General features: G+C 44.0%; 1 protein-coding gene and 1 pseudogene across 1 annotated transcript in view; both read left to right on the top strand.

Annotated features, from left to right (window-relative positions):
* The window catches only part of GJD4 (gap junction protein delta 4), a 30,037-nt gene extending 11,246 nt beyond the window's left edge, over positions 1–18,791 (top strand). The window contains exons 2-3 of the mRNA XM_059656127.1: positions 14,884–15,019; positions 16,854–18,791. Coding sequence (XP_059512110.1) covers positions 14,956–15,019; positions 16,854–17,890 — 1,101 coding nt within the window. The 5' untranslated portion in view covers positions 14,884–14,955 and the 3' untranslated portion in view covers positions 17,891–18,791. The remainder of the gene's footprint in view (positions 1–14,883; positions 15,020–16,853) is intronic.
* On the top strand, positions 9,686–12,307 carry LOC132231328 (zinc finger MYND domain-containing protein 11-like; annotated as a pseudogene).
* Positions 18,792–19,898: the final 1,107 nt, after the last annotated feature.

The following is a 19,898-nucleotide window of genomic DNA, read 5'->3' on the forward strand; positions in this document are numbered from 1 at the left end:
ACAAAAGCATGGATGGAGTGTTTGTGTGAACTAATATAAATTCAAAGTAAACATCATTACATAAAAAGGTACGGTCTTTTTTTTTTAGTTTTATTCATTTCAAACGGGCCGGATCCAGCCCGCGGGCCGTAGTTTGCCCACGGCTGTTCTAAAATCACACTATTGTGAAAATGACTGATAGGAATTAGTGTGCTGCCTCTCTCAGAGGTATTTTCGTTGTCATCACTTTTGAAAGCCAAAGGACTTTAAGCATTTAACATTGACTATTAGATAATAGGTAGAGGTATGTTTAGCAAGAGGTCCTACCTAGAGCCCCTTAAATTGCCTCTCAATTATTCAGAGAGGGAAATAATTAAAGCCATCATCACTCTTTTCCCCCTCATCTACCTGTATTGAAAAAAAAAACAAATATAAAAATAAAGCTTAATTAAAATTTTGTAACTTAAAAATTTCCAAAAACAAAGCACACACACTGGTTACAAATAGAGAGGACCTCTTCCCCACAACGTCATTTGTGAAATAAATTTAGTAGAATCAAGCCCTAGCCAGTTTGGCTGAGTGGATAGAGCAGCGCAATGACATGCTCTGACCACCAGGGGGCGCGCGCAGACATTGGCGGGCTTTGGCAGCAGGCAGCAGAGCGTGGAATATGGTGGGCATCGGCTGCAGGTGAGTGGGGGCGCCAGACCAAAGCAGGGTGCCAGTCGCTGTCATCAGGGTGAGCCTCTGGTGGTTACTGAAAATTCTTTGTTCCTGCCCAGCACTCGCACCTGCTGCCGGCGCTGATCACTTGGTGCCATCACTGGGTGCGAGCACAGCTGCCGCCCCAATCTTCCCTCACGGCTTCTCCACCTCCCCCTGCCCCTAAGGGGCTATTGGAGCAGCAGCTGCCTCTCACACCTGCTGTCAGCAACGGCACTGCTCACACCCACTGCTGTTGCCGGCCCCGCTCACACCTGCAGCTGGCACCGAGCCACTGCTTGCACCTGCTGCCAGTGCCCGGCACCGGTCCTGATTGCTCAGCGCCATCAGTGGGTGCAAGCAGCAGCTGTCAGCCTGATCACCCCTGAAGGCATCTCTACCTCCCCCTGCTCCTAAGAAGCAATCAGGGCAGCAGCCACCACTCACACCTGCTGATGGCACTGGCCCTGTCATACCCACTGCCAGCACCAGCCCCAATCGCTCCGCACCGTCAGCGGGTGCAAGTGGGGCTGGCTCCCTGGCTCTGTTAGGGCATGATAGTGGTGGTGGCGGGAGTGGGACTGCTGGCAGACAGGGAACTGGGGCCACGGTGGGAGGGGCCGGGTGGGGGTGCAGAGGATGGGCCAAGACCTGCCCCTGTGCCCACCACAGCCTCTCGGCCCACAGTTCCTTTCAAGGTGCATGAATTTGTGCACTGGGCCCCTAGTATATATATAGTCAAGTCAAGAATACTCAGACTATGGTTAGCAAAACACTATAGGTGGGTTGCCTGTACAGAGGTCCAGAGTTCCTCATGGGACAAGTCCTCACCATTCAGAGGGGCTTCCAGTGTTGTCTAGGGAAAACCATGGGCTCATGGATTCTGTTTTCTCAGGGGGAAAAATGTAATATACAATGATTCTGGGTAATTAAGATTTGGATAAAATGTTAGGCTTCAGGAGCCCTACGCTTCTGGGCTGAACACAGAAAAGTTGGAACAAAATAATTGACACTAAACAACCAGTCCCAAGGAAAATTGAATCAGGAAGGGTTCAAATATAAGAAATAGTCTCTGATGTGCTGTGACTGCTCTCTTTATTGAGTAAAGGGAAAGAACCACTCTAGCGGGTTGACCAGGCCAAAAAGGCCAGCCCTGTATGCAGAAGTAGGAGACACACACAAAATAAACTTAACTATACCTGCCATTTATTGAATGTTTCCATTGTACCTGGGAGCTTATACGTTTTACCTCATTAAATTATCTTACCCCTGTTTTATAGTTGAGGAAATAAGACCCAGAGTAAGTGATAGGAGTAAGATGCAAATCCATTTTTCTATTGTGTTCTTTCTATTTCTTTGACTGTTAAGTTGAACTGATGCCCAGCTGAGAGTCAGTGAAAATAAAGGAAGATGGCTGGACAGTGAGGCGAACTGGAGTCTGACTGTAGTCTCGTGGGGAAGGGGGTGGCAGGGTGACGAGGCTGGGCAGGGGCAGACCCTAAACAATTTATAATGCCTAATGTTGCACATTATGCAGGATCACAGGGGCTATAAGAAGTTCAGTTCTGCTGGAAGGCAGAAAGCAGGGTGGGGAGAGGGGAGCCTAGGTCCTCTGGGGCTTGGTGAACTCTGTTTGACATTGTCCCAGAGGCAATGGGAAGCAACTGAAGAGCATTTAGCAGTGAGATTTTTTTTTAAGTGTTTAAAGCAAGTTAAGTGCTAGGATTTTGGCTTAGATGAGATGGATCTTGGTGTCAATCACTTGGAGAGAGAACACAGGTATAGTCTGTTTGTTAATTTGAGGTGTAAGCTCTCTTGGTGACATCCAGAATGGAACTGATTTTACAGTCTCCTATTTTCCCACACAAGACCTTTCTGAAAATTCTCATTAAATTAGATATGTGAGAGACTGATTTATATGACTGATTTGATATCAACTGATACCACAGTGTCCCAGTCCATTTGGTCTACTCTAATAAAATATCACAGGGTGGGTGGTTTAAAACAATAGAAATTTATTTTTCACAGTTTTCGAGGCTGGAAGTCCAACGTCAAGACACTGCAGATATGATGTCTGGTTAGGGAAAGCTTCTGGTTCATAGATGGTCATATTTTCCCTGTAAACTCATATGGCAGAAGGAGCAAGGGATATTTCTCAGGCCTCTTTTAAAAAAGATCACTAATTCCATAGATCACCTTCCAAAGGTCTCGCCTCCTAATCCTATTACCTTAGGGGTTAGGATTTCAAGATATGAATTTTGGGGGAGACATTCAAATCATAGCACCCAGGAAGGATGTTCTGACATACTGCCCAAACCTGTGAACAAATGGCAAGCTAAGAGAGAAGACCTTTGCTTTCTTCACAAAGAAAACCCAATTCTGAGTGACTGCTGGGTACCTGTGCACCACTACTGTCTGCATAGGCTGCCCTACTCATTTACTTAGCTTCCAAAGGGTACCATAGAAAATTTCCTTGAAAATGTTAAAATAATACTATTTCAAATACTTAAAGGGTTAATACTGTGCTATGCAGATGATTGGATTTCTTTTAACATTCTGGACACCTGAAATGTTTTTGGACTTTTGATCAAAAGTTCTCTGGCCAGGGTGGGGACACCAGATATTATTTCAGCTTTTTACTGAGGCTGGATGATCTTGACCTATCTTTGATTTCACCTGTAGAGTTAGGAAGGTGGACTAAATAGATTTTAAAATAGACTTTTATTTCCAAATTTGCATGAGTCAGCAAGTCTGTGGAAATGGATTCGGGGCGGGGAGGGGGCGGGGGTTTGGGACCTGTCTGTGCTGCCTTCTGGATAATGTGGTTTAGTGGATAGATGACCAAGCCTTCCGAAGTAATGTTTATTAACTTGCAATCGTTTTTTTTGTTTGTTTGTTTTTTTCTTGTTAATCCTCACCTGAGGATATTTTTTCACTGATTTTTAGAGAGAGTGGGAGGGCAGAGGAGGAGAGAGAGAGAGAGAGAGAGAGAGAGAGAGAGAGAGAGAGAGAGAGACTGATGTGAGAGATACATAGATTGACTGCCTCACCTACATGGACCAACTGGAGCCAGGGATAGAACCTACAACCCAGGTATGTGCTCTTTAAATTTTTTTTTTTAAATTTTATTGATTTCAGAGAGGGAGAGGGAGAGAGAGGCAGAAACATGAATGATGAGAGAGAATCATTGATTGGCTGCCTCCTGCATGCCCCCTACTGGGGATTGAGCCCGCAACCCCGGGCATGTGCCCTTGACTGGAATCAAACTCAGGACCCTTCAGTTCGCAGGCCGACCCTCTGTCCACTAAGCCAAATCAGCTAGGGCCCAGGTATGTGCCCTTGATCAGGAATCGAACCCAAGATCCTTTGGTGTATGGGTGACATTCCAACCACTGAGAACACTGGCCAGGGAAGATTTGCATTCTTCATCTGACATGCTTTCCTCTGACGGGCAGATTAGGCAATCACTTCACTTCAAGATCTTTGGCAGGCATGCCTTCCTGTGACCTGGGGAGGCTAAACTATTTTGTCATGCTTGAGAAGACAGCTTTGTGTTGCTGAAATGTCTCCTAAAAGATCTCAGCTGAGCTTATTATCTGAAGTGAGAACAGAACCTGGAAGTTCTTTTTCTCCTTTGGGATAGAAGTCGCACCTCTCTGCTTGTAAGATCCAGCTCAACTGCTCAAAAACAAATTCCAAGTGATGTCAACAATGCCATGTTGGTAGGGAGAACACATTTGCCTTTGTTCTTGTGAAGTTGAGTTGAACTGGAGTTTAAAATACAGTTCAAGAATGACATCTTTGGGATCCTAGGAACAGGAAGTGGCTCAGTAGAACATTGCCTCCTTGTACCAGTTCTTCAGGTGTCCTGTTAACCAGATTGTTAATTTTCAGCTGTAAGTCTAGTGTGAGAGAATATGTGGGTGTGGGCGGGAGAAGGTTTGCACCCAGCTGGTTCACACTACAGTACCTATGCCCATGGTAAGCTATATTGTAAAAAAAAGCAATCCTACATAATAAAAGGCTAATATGCAAATTGTCCCCATGGGCGGGAGTTCAACCGACCAGGAGTTAGATGTGTGCTGACCACCAGGGGGCAGCATGAAACATGGCGAGAGTCGGCAATGTGGCACTGGCAGCGGGCGACAGTGGAGGCACTGCTGGACCACAGTGGGATGGTGGAGCAGATGAGTGGGCAGTGCCAGGCCAAGGCGGGTGAGAAGGGAGGCCTCGGCCTGCAGCCAGCAGCTGCTAGGGACCCTACCTGTGCATGAATATGTGCACTGGGCCTCTAGTTGGTTATAATCTCTTTTGTTACTAGATTTTACAGATGCAGATAAGATGTGACTCTAGACATGGTTTGTTTGTTGGTACAGCTGTTGAAACATGCTTTCTATCCACAGTTCTGAAAAGTCATTTAAACCCCGAGAACAAGCAAAACATTAATTTCTAAAATTAGATAATTAAGATATTCCATAATCACACACACATACAAAACAAAACAAAATAAACACCATTATTTCCAAGCCTTCCAGAAGCTGAGTTCAGCTTCCTGAGGTGCCCTGGTCATTTGGGCCTGGGATGAAACATATCCTTCTATTGCCAGGTTTCTGGGCTGGACAATTAGGAGCCTGGAGCACCCATCTTCTGGAAAAGCCACTCCAAGCCACACTCTTCACTGCTACTTATTCTTGGTAGATAATAAGAATGAAGATTGACAGTTATTGTGTACACATCATTGGCTGGGCACTGTTTTACATTCTTTACATATTTTCTTATTTATTCTTCACAATTATTCTAGGGTAAGGAAGGGTTAGACACTGATTTTACAATGAGGAAACTTAGTAAAGTAACTCTCCCAGGGTCAAGAAGCTAGAATTTTAATCCAGGCCATCAGACTCCAGAGCATGGATACTTTACCTTCATGTACTAGGCTGCCTTCCATAATTATGTTCATGTAGGCAGATGTTTTCTAACATATCTTTTTTGGATACAGACTCCTTTATTCAAGTTGAGTCTCAGCCAAAGCATAAAAAATAATGCAGATAATAATGGAGGTGTGTGGCTGAAGTAGTAGGAGTGGGTCAGATCTGGAGCTTTGATTCTTTCCTCCACTTTAAATACCTCTCTAGACACCAGGGCTCTTAGGGATACATTCCTCTTGTGAATTGATTAATATAGGCCTCGATTTTTCTTCCCTCTAGTACAATAATTTTCAAAACATGCAATACCTGACTATTTAGTCAGGGGCACTGACCTCTTTTTTCTTAGATTATCAAAGAAATATGACAACAGCCAACAATATGTTAAAAAAGAAATGACAATATCTGTGGTGTGAATGCCCTGTCTTGAATCATAAATATGATATGATATAATATGATATGATATGATATGATATGATATGATATGATATGATATGATATGACATGTAATAGAGTTGCATCTTATTGGTTATGTTACATAATAAGGTTGCATCTGATTGGTTAATTCTTGGTACCAGAAATCCTTATATACAAGTACTAGAGGCCTGGTGCATGAGTTCGTGCACCAGTGGGGTCCTTTGCCCTGACCTGTGGGATTAGGCCAAAACCAGCTCTCTGACATCCCCTGAGGGGTCCCGAATTGTGAGAGGTGCAGGCCAGGCAGAGGGACTACACTGATGCACGATCAGGGCCAGGGAGGGACGTGGGAGTGTAGCTAGCTGGAGAGGGACTGCAGGAGGGCTCCAGAGCATGTCCAGCCCATCTCGCTCAGTCCCTATCAGCCAGACCCCAGCAGCAAGCTAACCTACTGGTCAGAGCATCTGCCCCTGGTGGTCAGTGCACGTCATAGCAAGCAGTTGGGCAGCCTTAACATATCAGCATATTATGCTTTGATTGGTTGAATGAATGACCAGACACTTAGCATATTAAACTTTTATTATATAGGACTAGAGGCCCGGTGCACAAAAATTTGTGCACTCGGGGGGATCGGGGGATCCCTCAGCCCGGCCTGTGCCCTCTCGCAGTCTGGGACCCCTCGGGAGATAACAACCTGCTGGCTTAGGCCTGCTCCCGGGTGGCAGAGGGCAGGCCCAATCCCTAGGTGCAGCCCCTGGTCAGGCTAAGAGCAGGGCCAATTGGGGAGTTGGGGCGCCGCCCCCTGTCATGCACAGAGCAGGGTGGATTGGAAGGTTGCGATGCCACCCTCAGTCACACTCAGGGTAGGGCCGATTGGGGGGTTGGGGCACCGCCCCCTGTCACACTCAAGGCAGGGTCGATGGGGAGGTTGTGGCGCCACCCCCTGTCATGCACAGAGCAGGGCCAATCAGGGGGTTGGGGCACTGCCCCCTGTCACACACAGAGCAGAGCCCATCAGGAGGGTTGGGGCTCCGTACCCTGTCACGCACAGAGAAGGGCCCATCAGGGGTTGGGGAGCTCCCCCCTGTCACGCACAGAGCAGGGCAGATCAGGGGGTTGGGGTGCCTTACCCTGTCAGGAACAGAGAAGGGTGGATAGGGAAGTTGTGGCCCCACCCCCTGTCACACACAGAGCCCCAGGGTGATCAGGGGGTTTGGGTGCTGTCTCCTGTCACGCTGATCCTGGTGCCGGGAGGCCTTGCGGCTCCGCTGATCCCGGAGCTGGGAAGCATATTACCCTTTTACTATATAGGATAGAGGCCTGGTGCATGGGTGGGGGCTGGCTGGTTTGCTCTGAAGGTTGTCCTGGATCAGGATGTGGGTCCCCACTGGGGTGCCTGGCCAGCCTGGATGAGGGGATGATGGCTGTTTGCAGCTGGTCACACCCCCTTCAGGGTGGGGTGCCTGGCCAGTCTGGGTGAGGGGCTGAGGGCTGTTTTCAGGCTGGTGGGTGACTGAAGCTCACAACCACTCCTTTTTTTCTTTTTTCTTTTTTTATTCTGGGCCAGCTTTAGCTCTGAGACTTGGCTCCAGCTCTTAGGCCTTGGCTGCTGAAAGCAGGTATCTGGTTTGTTTGGGTTCTATAATTGAAACACTGTTTCAACTCCAGCTCTGAGATCCCGGCTGGCTGAAAGCAGGTTTCTGGTGTTTTGTTTAGCTTCTATATTTGTAACAATGTTTCAAACTGCAAGCTCAGAGGCCAGCAGCGGCAGGCAGGGAATGTTGGAGTCCTCTGTCACTGAAGCAAGCAAGCCTCATGTTTGCTTCAAGCTGCCTGACTGCCGGCCGCCATCTGGCTGGCAATTAATTTGCATATCGCCCTGATTAGCCAATGGGAAGGGTAGCAGAGGTACGGCTAATTATCATGTTTCTCTTTTATTAGATAGGATATATATATATATAATATGACAATATATTATATATGTATGATAATATGTATATTATGTAATATGTATAATATGACAACATACAATATATACATAATATGTTTATATATATACTAGAAGCCCATTGCAGGAAGATTCCTGCAAGAATAGGGCTTCGCTCCCGTCTCTACTGCTGCTACCCCACCCGTCTCTGCTGCTGCTACCCCACCCGTCTCTGCTGCTGCTACCCCACCCGTCTCTGTCGCTTCTCTCTCACCCATCTCTGCCGCTTCTCTCCTACCCGTCTCCGCTACCTCAGCTCTATTGCTTGGCTTCCTTCTACAGTGTCTTCAGTCTTCGCTCCCAGCCAGTATATGCAAATTAACCGCCATCTTTGTTGGCGGTTAATTTGCATATCATGCTGATTAGCCAATGGGAGGCATAGTGAAGGTACGGTCAATTACCATGTTTGTCTATTATTAGATAGGATGTGTGTGTGTCTGTGTGTTACATAAGATGTCTTTAAATAGAAACACACATAAAGCACAGTTATGTATTGATTGGTTGACAAAGGTGTTGTGACTAGAGGCTCCTAGAAACCTAACTCTGTCTTTCCCCTATGAACCCCTAGTATTCACTAATTTTGTGTTGTGGTAAATTTATAGAATGTAACTACCACAAATAATGAGAATTGACTGCAGTAACCATTCATTGAGAGAGTCTTAAAGTCTCAATAGTGAGCCAGAACTTCATTTAAATTAATCCTAATTTTCAGTAACCCTATAAATGAAATATCATTGTCTCCAATTTATAAATAGTAAAACTAAGGCCTAAATAATTTTCCAATGTCACTAAGATAGAGGGGATGAAGTCCAAGCTTAATAGAAGATGACTCTGTTTTTCTCTTTCCTTTTTGCTAAGTTCATTTTGTGAACTAATCCTAGTTGGTCATCTTGCACAAATTCTGCCATAGAAATTTCTGCCATATTCATGTCCCTGACACCCACTAGGTTTCTTTTCTATTGGGTTGAGCACAATACTCCCCCAAATCTTTTATACATGCCATAGACACACACATGACATTTCCTATTGATTTAGGATTCTGTTATATAGACAGTGCCACATGTTTGATGCTCTAGCCATGTCCATCTCTTCCTTCTCTTTCATACCCATCAGGCTTCTGGCAGCCACTGAGGTTAGGATATCAGGCAAAGCAAAAATGTCTCCTAGCATGAGAGAGGGGGCACAAAAGAGAAAGAGGACAAAAGAAAAAGACTGGGGACAGTGTGGACTTAGAGAAGAAAGAAGAAAAGTGGTAAAGTTGGGAAGGGAATAGGCAGCCTTGTCTGTTCAAAAGATGTGCAGAAGCAAAGAGAAGGACAAAGGGTGGGAATAGAGAGGAGTGGACCCTGTGCTGCACCAGTCACTGACAATTGTGTAATTCATTATATTTGAAAACAATTTTCATTTATATAATCTCATTTGCATATCACAACTACTCCGTATAGGTGAAGGACACATTTGTTTTCTACTTTACTGGTGAGATAACCACGGCATGAAGAGCTCTAGTGATTTACTCAAGGTCACAAAATTCTAATTTATTTCATATCCAAAAATAGGCTATTCATACCACACAGCAAAACTCAGTAACTGCTTTCCTAGTGTTTTGATTTTTAAGCCAATTCCATGAATAGTCTATCAGGCTGCAAAGATATTTTCTTTTATTTTATGCTTGAACCATATGACTGTTTTAATAGTTTTACTTAGCTACAACTTCTGTAAGTTGTATTGCTCATGTTGAAACATTTGACTTAAATAAATTAGAACTGCTATTCTTATAGAGGGTGAAAATGTTCTCAGTGGATGGAAACATCATGTGAATAAAGATGAAAGCGACTTTGTTGTACTCCTCTTCTGGGAATCTTTCTAGGGATATTACTAAAGTCAAGAATATATCATAAATGAAGAAAAGATAGGAATATAAAGAATAGTTTTCATGGAAAATTGAAATCATTCCTTTTAAAGTTTACAATTTCTACCCTCAGCCTTGAAGGATGGGTTCTTTCCAGATAGAAAGGTGACAGCCACAATACGATTTTGATTCAACTATGGTTAATGTCAGGAGGTCTAGACAGTGATATTTTATTACAAACTTAACAGACATTTATGTAGCTAATTCAATGGGAGAAGACCTGGGCTAGACGGGGCTGAGAGATACAAAAGAAAATGAGAATAAAGTCCGGGGGCGGGCGGAGGTGCAGGTGGCGGCCCTGAGCGGCCACCAGCTCACACACTGGTCTGTGAGCAGCATCGCAACCGCAAGGAGACCCAAGCAGTTAACAGGTCATGGCACATTAAAAAAAAAGATTGCAGGCAGATACAAAAGCTCTGTATTGAGAGTATACAGAACCAGAAGCAAATTGCCAACATTGGTGGACTTAGGGAGGAAAGAGCAAAAGTGATAAAAATGGGAAGGGAACAGGCAGCCTTGTTTGTTCAGACGATGTGTGGAAGCAAAGAGAAAGACCAAGGGTGGGAATGCAGAGTTGCAGACTTTGAGATGCACCAGTCACTGACACTAGAGTAGTTTTTTATATTTGAAAATTATTTTTATTTCTATAATCTCATTTGCATATCATAACCACTCTATAAAGGTGAAGTCCATCATATGCATCCAAAAGAGACCACCTGTCAGCTGAGCTTGGCTGTGAAAGAAGGTCTTATTGTTGAAAGTCTCACTGTGGGATGCAAAGGTTCAAAAGCTGGTATTGAACAAGAAGGATATTGGTTGCCAGGAGATGAAATTAGGAAACAGAAAATCATGACTGGTATTGTTTTGAATGCCATCTTCCTGGAGAGGTGTTTATATGTGATCTGTGTTTTCATGTGTATCATTCCAAGTTTTTGTCTGATGACTACAGGCTTAGATACAGCAGTAGTCACTGGCAGTGCCTTGTTTGCAGGACCATCAAGAAGAAAAATACAAACAAACAAGAGATGAGCACATACCTGAGGTTTATCGTCTCCTCATGAAGGAGAAGGCTATAGACCTCAATAAAAAGGGGAAGGACAGCAAACACCCGATGCACCAGTGGCTGGTGCACTCAGCAGTGGATGTCCCCCATACAAGAGAAAGTGAATGAAAGGAAATATCGAAGTTATGAAGAGTTCAAAGCTGATGGTCAGCTACTTCTCCACAACACAGTGATTTTCTATGGAGCAGACAGTGAGCAAGCTGACATAGCAAGGATTCTGTTTTAAGGCACCTGTCATGAGATGGATGAGCTACAGCTTTGTAAGAACTGCTTCTATTTATCAAATACTGGTCCTGACTATTGGTTCTGCTATCCTTGTATACCTAATCATGAACTGGTTTGGGCTAAGATAAAAGGTTTTGAATTCTGGCCAGCCAAGGTAATGCAGGAGGACAATCAGGTTGACATCTGCTTCTTTGGTCACCACCATTAAAGAGCTTGGATTCCTTCTGAAAACACACAGGACATTGCAGTCAGTGTCCATCAGCTTTGTGTATAGCACATTGTGGGTTGGGGAAAGGCCTGTGATAAGCAGGAACTGAATCAGCATTTCCTCTGTGATGGAAGATTTTGGAAGTCTAAGAATGAAGACCTTAGGGAGGAGGAGGAAGAAACCAGTATCTCCTCTCCCAGCAATGAGCAGCTCACGGTCACTCAGGAACCAAGAGCAAAGAAAGGGCATTGTAATCAAAGTGTGGAAGCAAAAAACAAAGAACCAGAGCATGAAACTAAAGCAGTCAGTTCCAGCCAGGAAATCCCCATAATGCCTCAGCCAACTGAAAAAGTTTCAGTGCCAACTCAGACTAAGAAGTGAAATGCCTCTTCACCAAGAATGCTGCATTGAAGCACCAGACCATTAGTGATGGAGTGTGTCAAAGCATGTGTCATTAGGATATTTATAACATCATTCTCTGGTCATACAAAATTATCAACTTAAAAATTAGCCTGAGAGAACCAAGATGGCGACATAGGCATAAACCTGTGCATGCTGCCTCCCACAACAACACTGAAATTACAACTATAAGACAAAACAGCTATCATCCAGAACCACGGGAAAGCTGGCCAAGTGGAAGTTCTACAACTAGAAGGAAAGAAAGAAGTGCATTGAGACCTGGTAGGAGGTGCAGATGCGCCAAGAACAGAGGTATGCAGGCATGCGTGAGGCGGCTGCACCTGGGTGCATGGTTTTTTTCAATCGGAAGGGGATACAAGCTCTCGAACACACTGAGCTTGTTTAAGGTGAGATTCTGAGGTCCCAGACTCCTACGGGGAGAAACTGGACTGTCTTGCAGCGGTTTGGAAAGTGAGGGGGGCTTTCTTGCAGAGCTGCTTGCAGGAATCATCATTGCTGTGGGGGTACGGGACTGCAGAAACGGGACTGCAGAGACGTGGTGTCGTGGAGACTCCAGGAGTTTCGAACACACTGATGACAGTTGCTCTGCCCTGGTGATTCTCTGAGACCCCGCCCCACTCAATTTACATCCCCTCCCAAGCTGTGCTCAGCGGTGCAAAGGAATCACCTTGGCTTTTGCAGCCTAATCTGACTGCAGCTGGGTTAAAGAGCTCCAAACCTTCCAAATTCCAAAGAGGAGAAATCTGCTGGTATCGCTGTAGCTCCTGCTGGGTGGACTCACACAGTGGTTGACTTGGAGATCCAGGAGCCAGGGTACCCCTGGTCAGATACCAGATTTCAACTCCTCACATCCATTAAGGGACACACTCAAGAGGCAGACTCAGTGAGCACCCTCTGAAGCAAGTCGTGCCCCATAAGGGTGCCTCCAGCACAGCAGTTCTTCTTATAGACACAGCGGGTCCTCGCAGTCAGCCAAAAATCCGAAGACAAAGAAACATGTCACAATTAAAGAAATGGAGGAAAGCAAACTAATGGAGGACATAGAGTTCAGAACCACAGTTATAAGGTTACTCAAGAATCGTCTACGAACCTCTGAGGAACTTAGTGAGACCTTCAAGGATCTTAATGAGAATGACAAAAAAATGGAAAAGGACCAGTCAGAAATTAAACATACACTGACTGAAATAAAGAATAATATACAGCCGAAACCGGTTTGGCTCAGTGGATAGAGCGTCGGCCTGCGGACTGAAAGGTCCCAGGTTCGATTCCGGTCAAGGGCATGTACCTGGGTTGCGGGCATATCCCCAGTGGGAGATGTGCAGGAGGCAGCTGATCGATGTTTCTCTCCCATCGATGTTTCTAACTCTCTATCTCTCTCCCTTCCTCACTGTATAAAATCAATAAAAAAATATATAAAAAAGAATAATATACAGAGATCCAACAGCGGACGAGAGGATCCCAAGAATCAAGTCAAAGATTTGAAATATGAAGAAGCAAAAAACACCCAACCGGAAAAGCAAAATGAAAAAAGAATCCAAAAATATGAAGATAGTATAAGGAGCCTCTGGGACAGCTTCAAACGTACCAACATCCGAATTATAGGGGTGCCAGAAGAAGAGAGAGAGCAAGATACTGAAAGCCTATTAGAAGAAATCATGACAGAAAACTTCCCCTACCTAATGAAAGAAATAGACTTACAAGTCCAGGAAGTGAAGAGAACCCCAAACAAGAGGAATCCAAAGAGGACCACACCAAGACACATCATAATTAAAATGCCAAGGGCTAAAGACAAAGAGAGAATCTTAAAAGCAGCAAGAGAAAAACAGTTAGTTACCTACAAGGGAGTACCCATACGTCTGTCAGCTGATTTCTCAACAGAAACTATGCAGGCCAGAGGGAGTGGCAAGAAATATTCAAAGTGATGAATAGCAAGAACCTACAACCAAGATTACTCTACCCAGAAAAGCTATCATGTAGAATTGAAGGTCTGGTAAAGAGCTTCACAGACAAGAAAAAGCTAAAGGAGTTCATCACCACCAAACCAGGATTATATGAAATGCCGAAGGATATCCTTTAAGAAGAGGAAGAAGAAGAAAAAGGAAAAGATAAAATCTATGAACAATAAAGTGACAACAAATAAATACCTATCAACAAGTGAACCTAAAAATTAAGTCAGAATAAACTGGTGAATATAATAGAATCAGGGGCATAGAAAGGGAGTGAACTGACAATTCTTGGGGGGAAGGAAGTGTGGGGGGTGCAGGAAGAGATTGGACAAAAATCTTACACCTATGGATGAGGACAGTGGTGGGGGGGTAAGGGCATGGGGGGGGGGTGGTGGGAACCAGGTGGAGGGGAGCTATGGGGGAAAAAAAGAGGAACATCTGTAATAATCTGAACAATAAAGATTTATTATAAATAAATAAATAAATGAATGAATGAATAAATAAATAAATAAAAATTAGCCTGCTATATTTTGTCAAACATTTAATTAATACACCTAATGCCTTGGCAGGGCCACATCAAATGATTTCTTAGGCTGGATGTTCCCCAACCCTGCCAGGAATTGAGAATGAGGACAAGAGCCTTTCAGGTTATAATGGGTTATGCTTCTCTTAGAGAAGACAAAACATTAACATTTTAGTGTTTCTTTAACAAGTGAGATGGTGTGGAAATGTTTTCAAGGAGAAAACACCTTTTTTCATAGAGAATTTACTTGGCTAGTTAACAGAACTTTTCTTTCTTGGGTTAAAGTGTAGTCACTTCTATTATATATCCTAAAGCCTCTGTCTCTCCTGGTGGGGACATGTGAGCACTACTAAGGGCCTGGAATGTCCCAAGAGGGTAAGAATAGCCCACATGAGAGATGACTCCTGCTGTCTTCTGGTCCCTGCAGTTGTCAGGAACACTTTGCCTTAGAGGCAAACAGCTCGGGGGCGTCTCAACAGAGACAGAAAAACTGACCTGTTCCTGGGCTCAAATTTTTCCTTTCATATTTACAGCTTTCATTTTTCACTCTTTTGTGGCTAACATACATTTGTTTCTCCAAAGATTTCCCACCTCCTTGGAGACAACAAGCTTCTGACGTCCCCAGCAGCCTTGAGTCTTCAACGTTCTGGAAGCATGGACCGTTTGGACTTGCTTGGGTTCCTCATCATCACGTTAAACTGCAATGTGACTATTGTGGGTGAGTACAGGAAACACCCCCAAAGCTCTTATTCTGTTTTTTGTTTTTATTGGTTTTCCACACCCACACCAACACAAAGTGCAAAGGTCTGTGCACTGCTAGAGTAAAAAGGGGCTGTGGGTTCAAGCTTCTGATTTCACCATGGTTCCTCTATAATTTAAGGAAGTCTGGGTGTGAGTGTTTTTCTCTCCTGGGGCCTCTTCTTGCTGATACTCTGGTGCTGAGTCTAAAGCCTGAGCAGGTGAAAGGGGTAACACTTCTCTGGCTGCATTACCAGGAAAAGATAAATTAATGCCTCAGTTATGCTTTCTTCTTGTTCTAGAGTTTAATCTTGAAGCTTAATTTGTAAAGATTAGCAATTTCTTTTGTGCTTTAAACCACAAAAGTTATAGTTATATTTTAAACAAAAAAAGTAACAAGGACTTCTGAATTTAGTGCAGATAAGACAAATTTTTAGAGAAGTATGGGTGTCCTAGAAAAAGGGATTGAGAAAAGGACTAGTCGTTGATATTTTTCTTACTCTTTATTTTGTATAATTGAAACAAAATCAAGTTGGTCTTTAAAAGTTTGAGTCAATAAGTTTATCACATAATAATATTATTTAACTGACTTCATTTATAATAGAGTTTTGTTTTTCTATCAGGTGATGTTTTCTGTATCTCATCACAAAACAAAGTACTTACAAATTATTTTCATTGAGTCTTAAATATATTTCAAAATAGTTGACTCATGACATGAAAAGAAGACTTTTGAAGTTATTTTGATTCCCCAGGTTGGCCATATTTATTCATGATAAGTTGAAAAAAGACAAACCTCATTAATTCATAATAACTGAAATAGGGGAAAAGTAATTCTAAATTACTGAAAATTCTGAAAACTTGAATATTCTTAAATAATTTTTTTGTTAATCCTCACGGGAGGACATGTTTATTGATTTTTAGAGAAAGGGAAAGAGAGACAGAAACAGATTGGTTGCTACCATAAACGTGCGCTGAGTCGGAATGGAATCTGCAACCTCGGTATGTGCCCTGATGAGGAATTGAACCTATCACCTTTTGGTGTACAGGACACACTCCAACCAATGGAGTCACCCGGACAGGGTTTAAAGAAATTTGATTCTAAGGACCATAAAGCAATATTAATTACAAGCCCTATTGCCTGGCCGGTGTTGCTCAGTGGATTGAGCCTTGTCTCATGAGCCAAAAGGTCGCTGGTTCAATTCCTGGTGAGGGCACATGCCCACATTGCAGCTTCATGCCCAGTAGGGGGCATGCAGGAAGCAGCTGACTGAAGTTTCTTTCTCCCCCTCCCTTCCTCTCTCAAATCAATAAAATATGTATTTAAAAAAATAAAAACAAGTCCTGTTATTAAATGAAGGAGGCCTTGTGGACCTTTATCATAAATAAAGACTTATTGTATTTGCTCTACACAGTTACAGGAATGCACTAACATCTTTAAAAAAGTTTAATCTCCTAAAAAAGTAAGATCTTATTTGCATCATTTATTTTCTCAGCTCAACTTTCTTTCTAGAACTTTCAGTCCATGAGACATTACCAAAAGTCTGAATTAGCAGAGCCAAATTAAACATTTTCTGTAATTACGCTTCTTTAACATCTGCTAATTTCAAAGCATTTTACAAACAAGTAGTTCACACAGTGTCTGACACATTGTAAGTGCTAGATAAATATTTGTCACATGCAAACTAGGTGATACTGTTGCTGTGACTAAAATGAATGCTTTTGGACCTTACACTTCACTCTCAGCCCCAGGATATATGTAAACATCATTGTTAGGAGGAAGTCTGTTTTCATGGTGGTGCCCTTCTCTTTTCCAGGGAAGATCTGGCTTATCTTCATGATCTTGCTAAGGATGGTGGTGATCATTGTGGCTGGGTCCCCCGTTTACCAGGATGAGCAGGAGAGGTTTGTGTGCAACACTCTGCAGCCCGGGTGCGCCAATGTCTGCTATGATGTCTTCTCCCCAGTGTCCCACCTGCGCTTTTGGCTGGTCCAAAGCGTGTCTGTTCTTCTCCCTTCAGTGGTTTTCAGTGTCTATGTGCTGCACAAAGGAGCTGAGCTCGCTGCCCGGGGACCCTGTGGGCCAGATGGTGGTTCAGAAAGCCAGGACCTTGCGGATCTGAGCCCCAGGGATAGGCTCTGCCCTCTGCCCTGCAGGGAGGGGCGTAGCCTAGTAGTGCCAGACTTCTCCTACGGCTACATTGTGCACCTCTGTCTTCGGACCCTGGCAGAGACAGCTTTAGGGGCCTTGCATTACCTCCTCTTCGGATTCTCGGTCCCCAACAGGTTTTCCTGCGACCACTCTCCCTGCTCTGGCTCAGTGGATTGCTATGTCTCTCGGCCCACAGAGAAGTCCATGCTGATGCTCTTTCTCTGGGCACTCAGCGCGCTCTCTGTGCTGCTCAGCGTGGCCGACCTGCTCTGCAGCTTGGGCAGGAGGACTCTCAGGGAGCCGGGACCCGCTGAGTGTCCCCGGGAAAGGAGGCCAGATCCGGTGGTACTGGATAGGCTGGGGGAGGAAAGGGTGTTGCTAGCACACCGTGGCCTGTGGACCAGAGGGCACGGTGCCCACAGCCCCAGTGGTCAGTGGGCTATGTCGGGGCGGATGGAGCTTCTAGAGGAGGATGAGAGTGAGGGGCTGTCCTTTACCAGCGACAAGGTCTCCAGGGCTTGCACAGAGCCTGGGGGCAGGCCTCGCGCAGAGGCCCCTCCGGACTCCCGAAATGAGCATCCCTTAAAACCCCACCGTCTGCAGGCCCAGCACTGCCCGTCCAGTCTGTGGCAACCCTCAACCCACCAGGCTGGTGCTGGGAGCGCCCCTCTCCTGGGGACCAGAAGATCCGAGTGGGTGTGAAAAGGGCGGCCAGGCAGTGCAGTGACTGAAAGACTCGAACCCTAACATCACCTTGGCACGTGGAAAATCTTTATGTTCCTGGAGAATATCAATGGGCAGGAAGGCCAGCTGGCCTGTGACAAGGACTTCATGGGACACACACAGACTTGTACTATTGATTTAATTTAGATCACCCTGTCTGCTGAAAGAAACCCTTGCATTCAAATTTGGACTGGAAGCTAAAATGATTGATTGCAGTGTCAGGTTGCTTAGGGATTATGCTATACCCTGACTGGCTTGTTATCTTATTCTTTATCATAGTATGTGCTTTATGTAAAGCATGTTCTTTTACATTAACAGAGTTCATTACTGTTTTAATATTTTCCAGTGAATTATTATGAGTCTTTTCTTTTTATTTGTTTTTCATATTTTCCTTTTTGTTTATTTTTCTGCTTGGATAAAAAAAAAGGCATCTTAAGCATGTCATCAGTAGAGACACATTAGTTTAACTTCTCCAAACCCCTTTAATAAAATTAATGGTGATTGCTTATGATATCCCACTTCATACTTCATTGTTATAGGAGACAAATGACAAATGCAGAAAATATGACTAGTTGGGGTTTTAGAGGCAATGTTGATGGTTATAGCATGCAGATGGAAGGTGCACAGAATGTGGGTTGGCCCTGACTTACTTGTTTGTTCTGTGTCTCTGAGTGGTTGTCCTCACTGATTAGAGGGCCCGCTTGCACTGGAAATTGTACCTTCAGGTTGCGCTGAGTCTTCATGCTCCAGTGTAGCAGATGAGAAGCATGGGGAATGCTGTGGTTTCACAGTTCCTGCCCCTCTGCTCATGGAATGGGCACAAACTTGTTGCTGCACTTCTCTTCATTGCTTTGGTTTGTGTGACTCTGTTAGATCTGTAATGCTGGCCTGATGGGAGGATGCAGTGCAGCAGAAAGAGCTACTATGGGACAGGACAAACCTGCTCACTTTCATCAACAGAGGAGAAGCCATCTGTTATACTTTCAGAATTTATAAATATCCTCTAGTCCCCAAACACAAAATGGCCGAGGAAGACATATTACTCTCACCATTAAAATAATAAAAAAAGGTGAACAAATGTACCTATGAAATCAATGGACATTTAACTGTTCTAAAGAAGACTTTGACAATGAAATATCTGCCAAGATGGAAAATAATATCCTACTCACTATATCTACAGGCTATTAAAGCAATTGGTTACAACTGAAAAAAAAAAGTCATCCAAAATTGGTTTTGGCATAAAACCAATGAATGTGCCTATATTTAATATATGCAGAAAATCAATTTCTTTCTCTCTTTCTCCTCAATTTCTTGAAAACTGAGCCATGACTCAGACCCTTTTCTTCAATACTTAGATCAATGTCTGCACATACAAATAAATCTGTTTTTTGAATCTGATATTCCTAAATGATTCAGGGGCAAATCTGGTTTTTGTCTCTTGTAGCATGCAATTCTGGTGGACTTCCCAAGGGTAGGTGTAGTCTTAGAGATATAAGGATTCTCTAGGGCTTCATTACTATTCCCCACCCCCCAAATTAATACATGCCCTTACTGCATCTTTAAAATATCACCAGTAAACCTGAGGAATCATTCGGCATCTTGCTGTTTCTATAGCCAGACACTTAGCTCTTATTCATCAGCCTGCTGAGCTGTTCCTTTTTCAGAAACATAAATACCACCTAACATTTTTCTTATATCCTTATTGGTTTTTTTTAAATCCTCACCCAAGGATATTTTTTCCATTGATTTTTAAAAAAATATATTTTATTTATTTTTTACAGAGAGGAAGAGAGAGAGATAGAGAGTTAGAAACATCGATGAGAGAGAAACATCAATCAGCTGCCTCCTGCACACTCCCCACTGGAGATGTGCCCACAACCAAGGTACATGCCCTTGACCGGAATCGAACCTGGGACCTTTCAGTCCGCAGGCTGACGCTCTATCCACTGAGCCAAACCGGTTACGGCTCCATTGATTTTTTTAATGA

The sequence above is a fragment of the Myotis daubentonii genome, chromosome 1 (genome assembly GCF_963259705.1).
Source record: "Myotis daubentonii chromosome 1, mMyoDau2.1, whole genome shotgun sequence".
NCBI lineage: Eukaryota > Metazoa > Chordata > Mammalia > Chiroptera > Vespertilionidae > Myotis > Myotis daubentonii.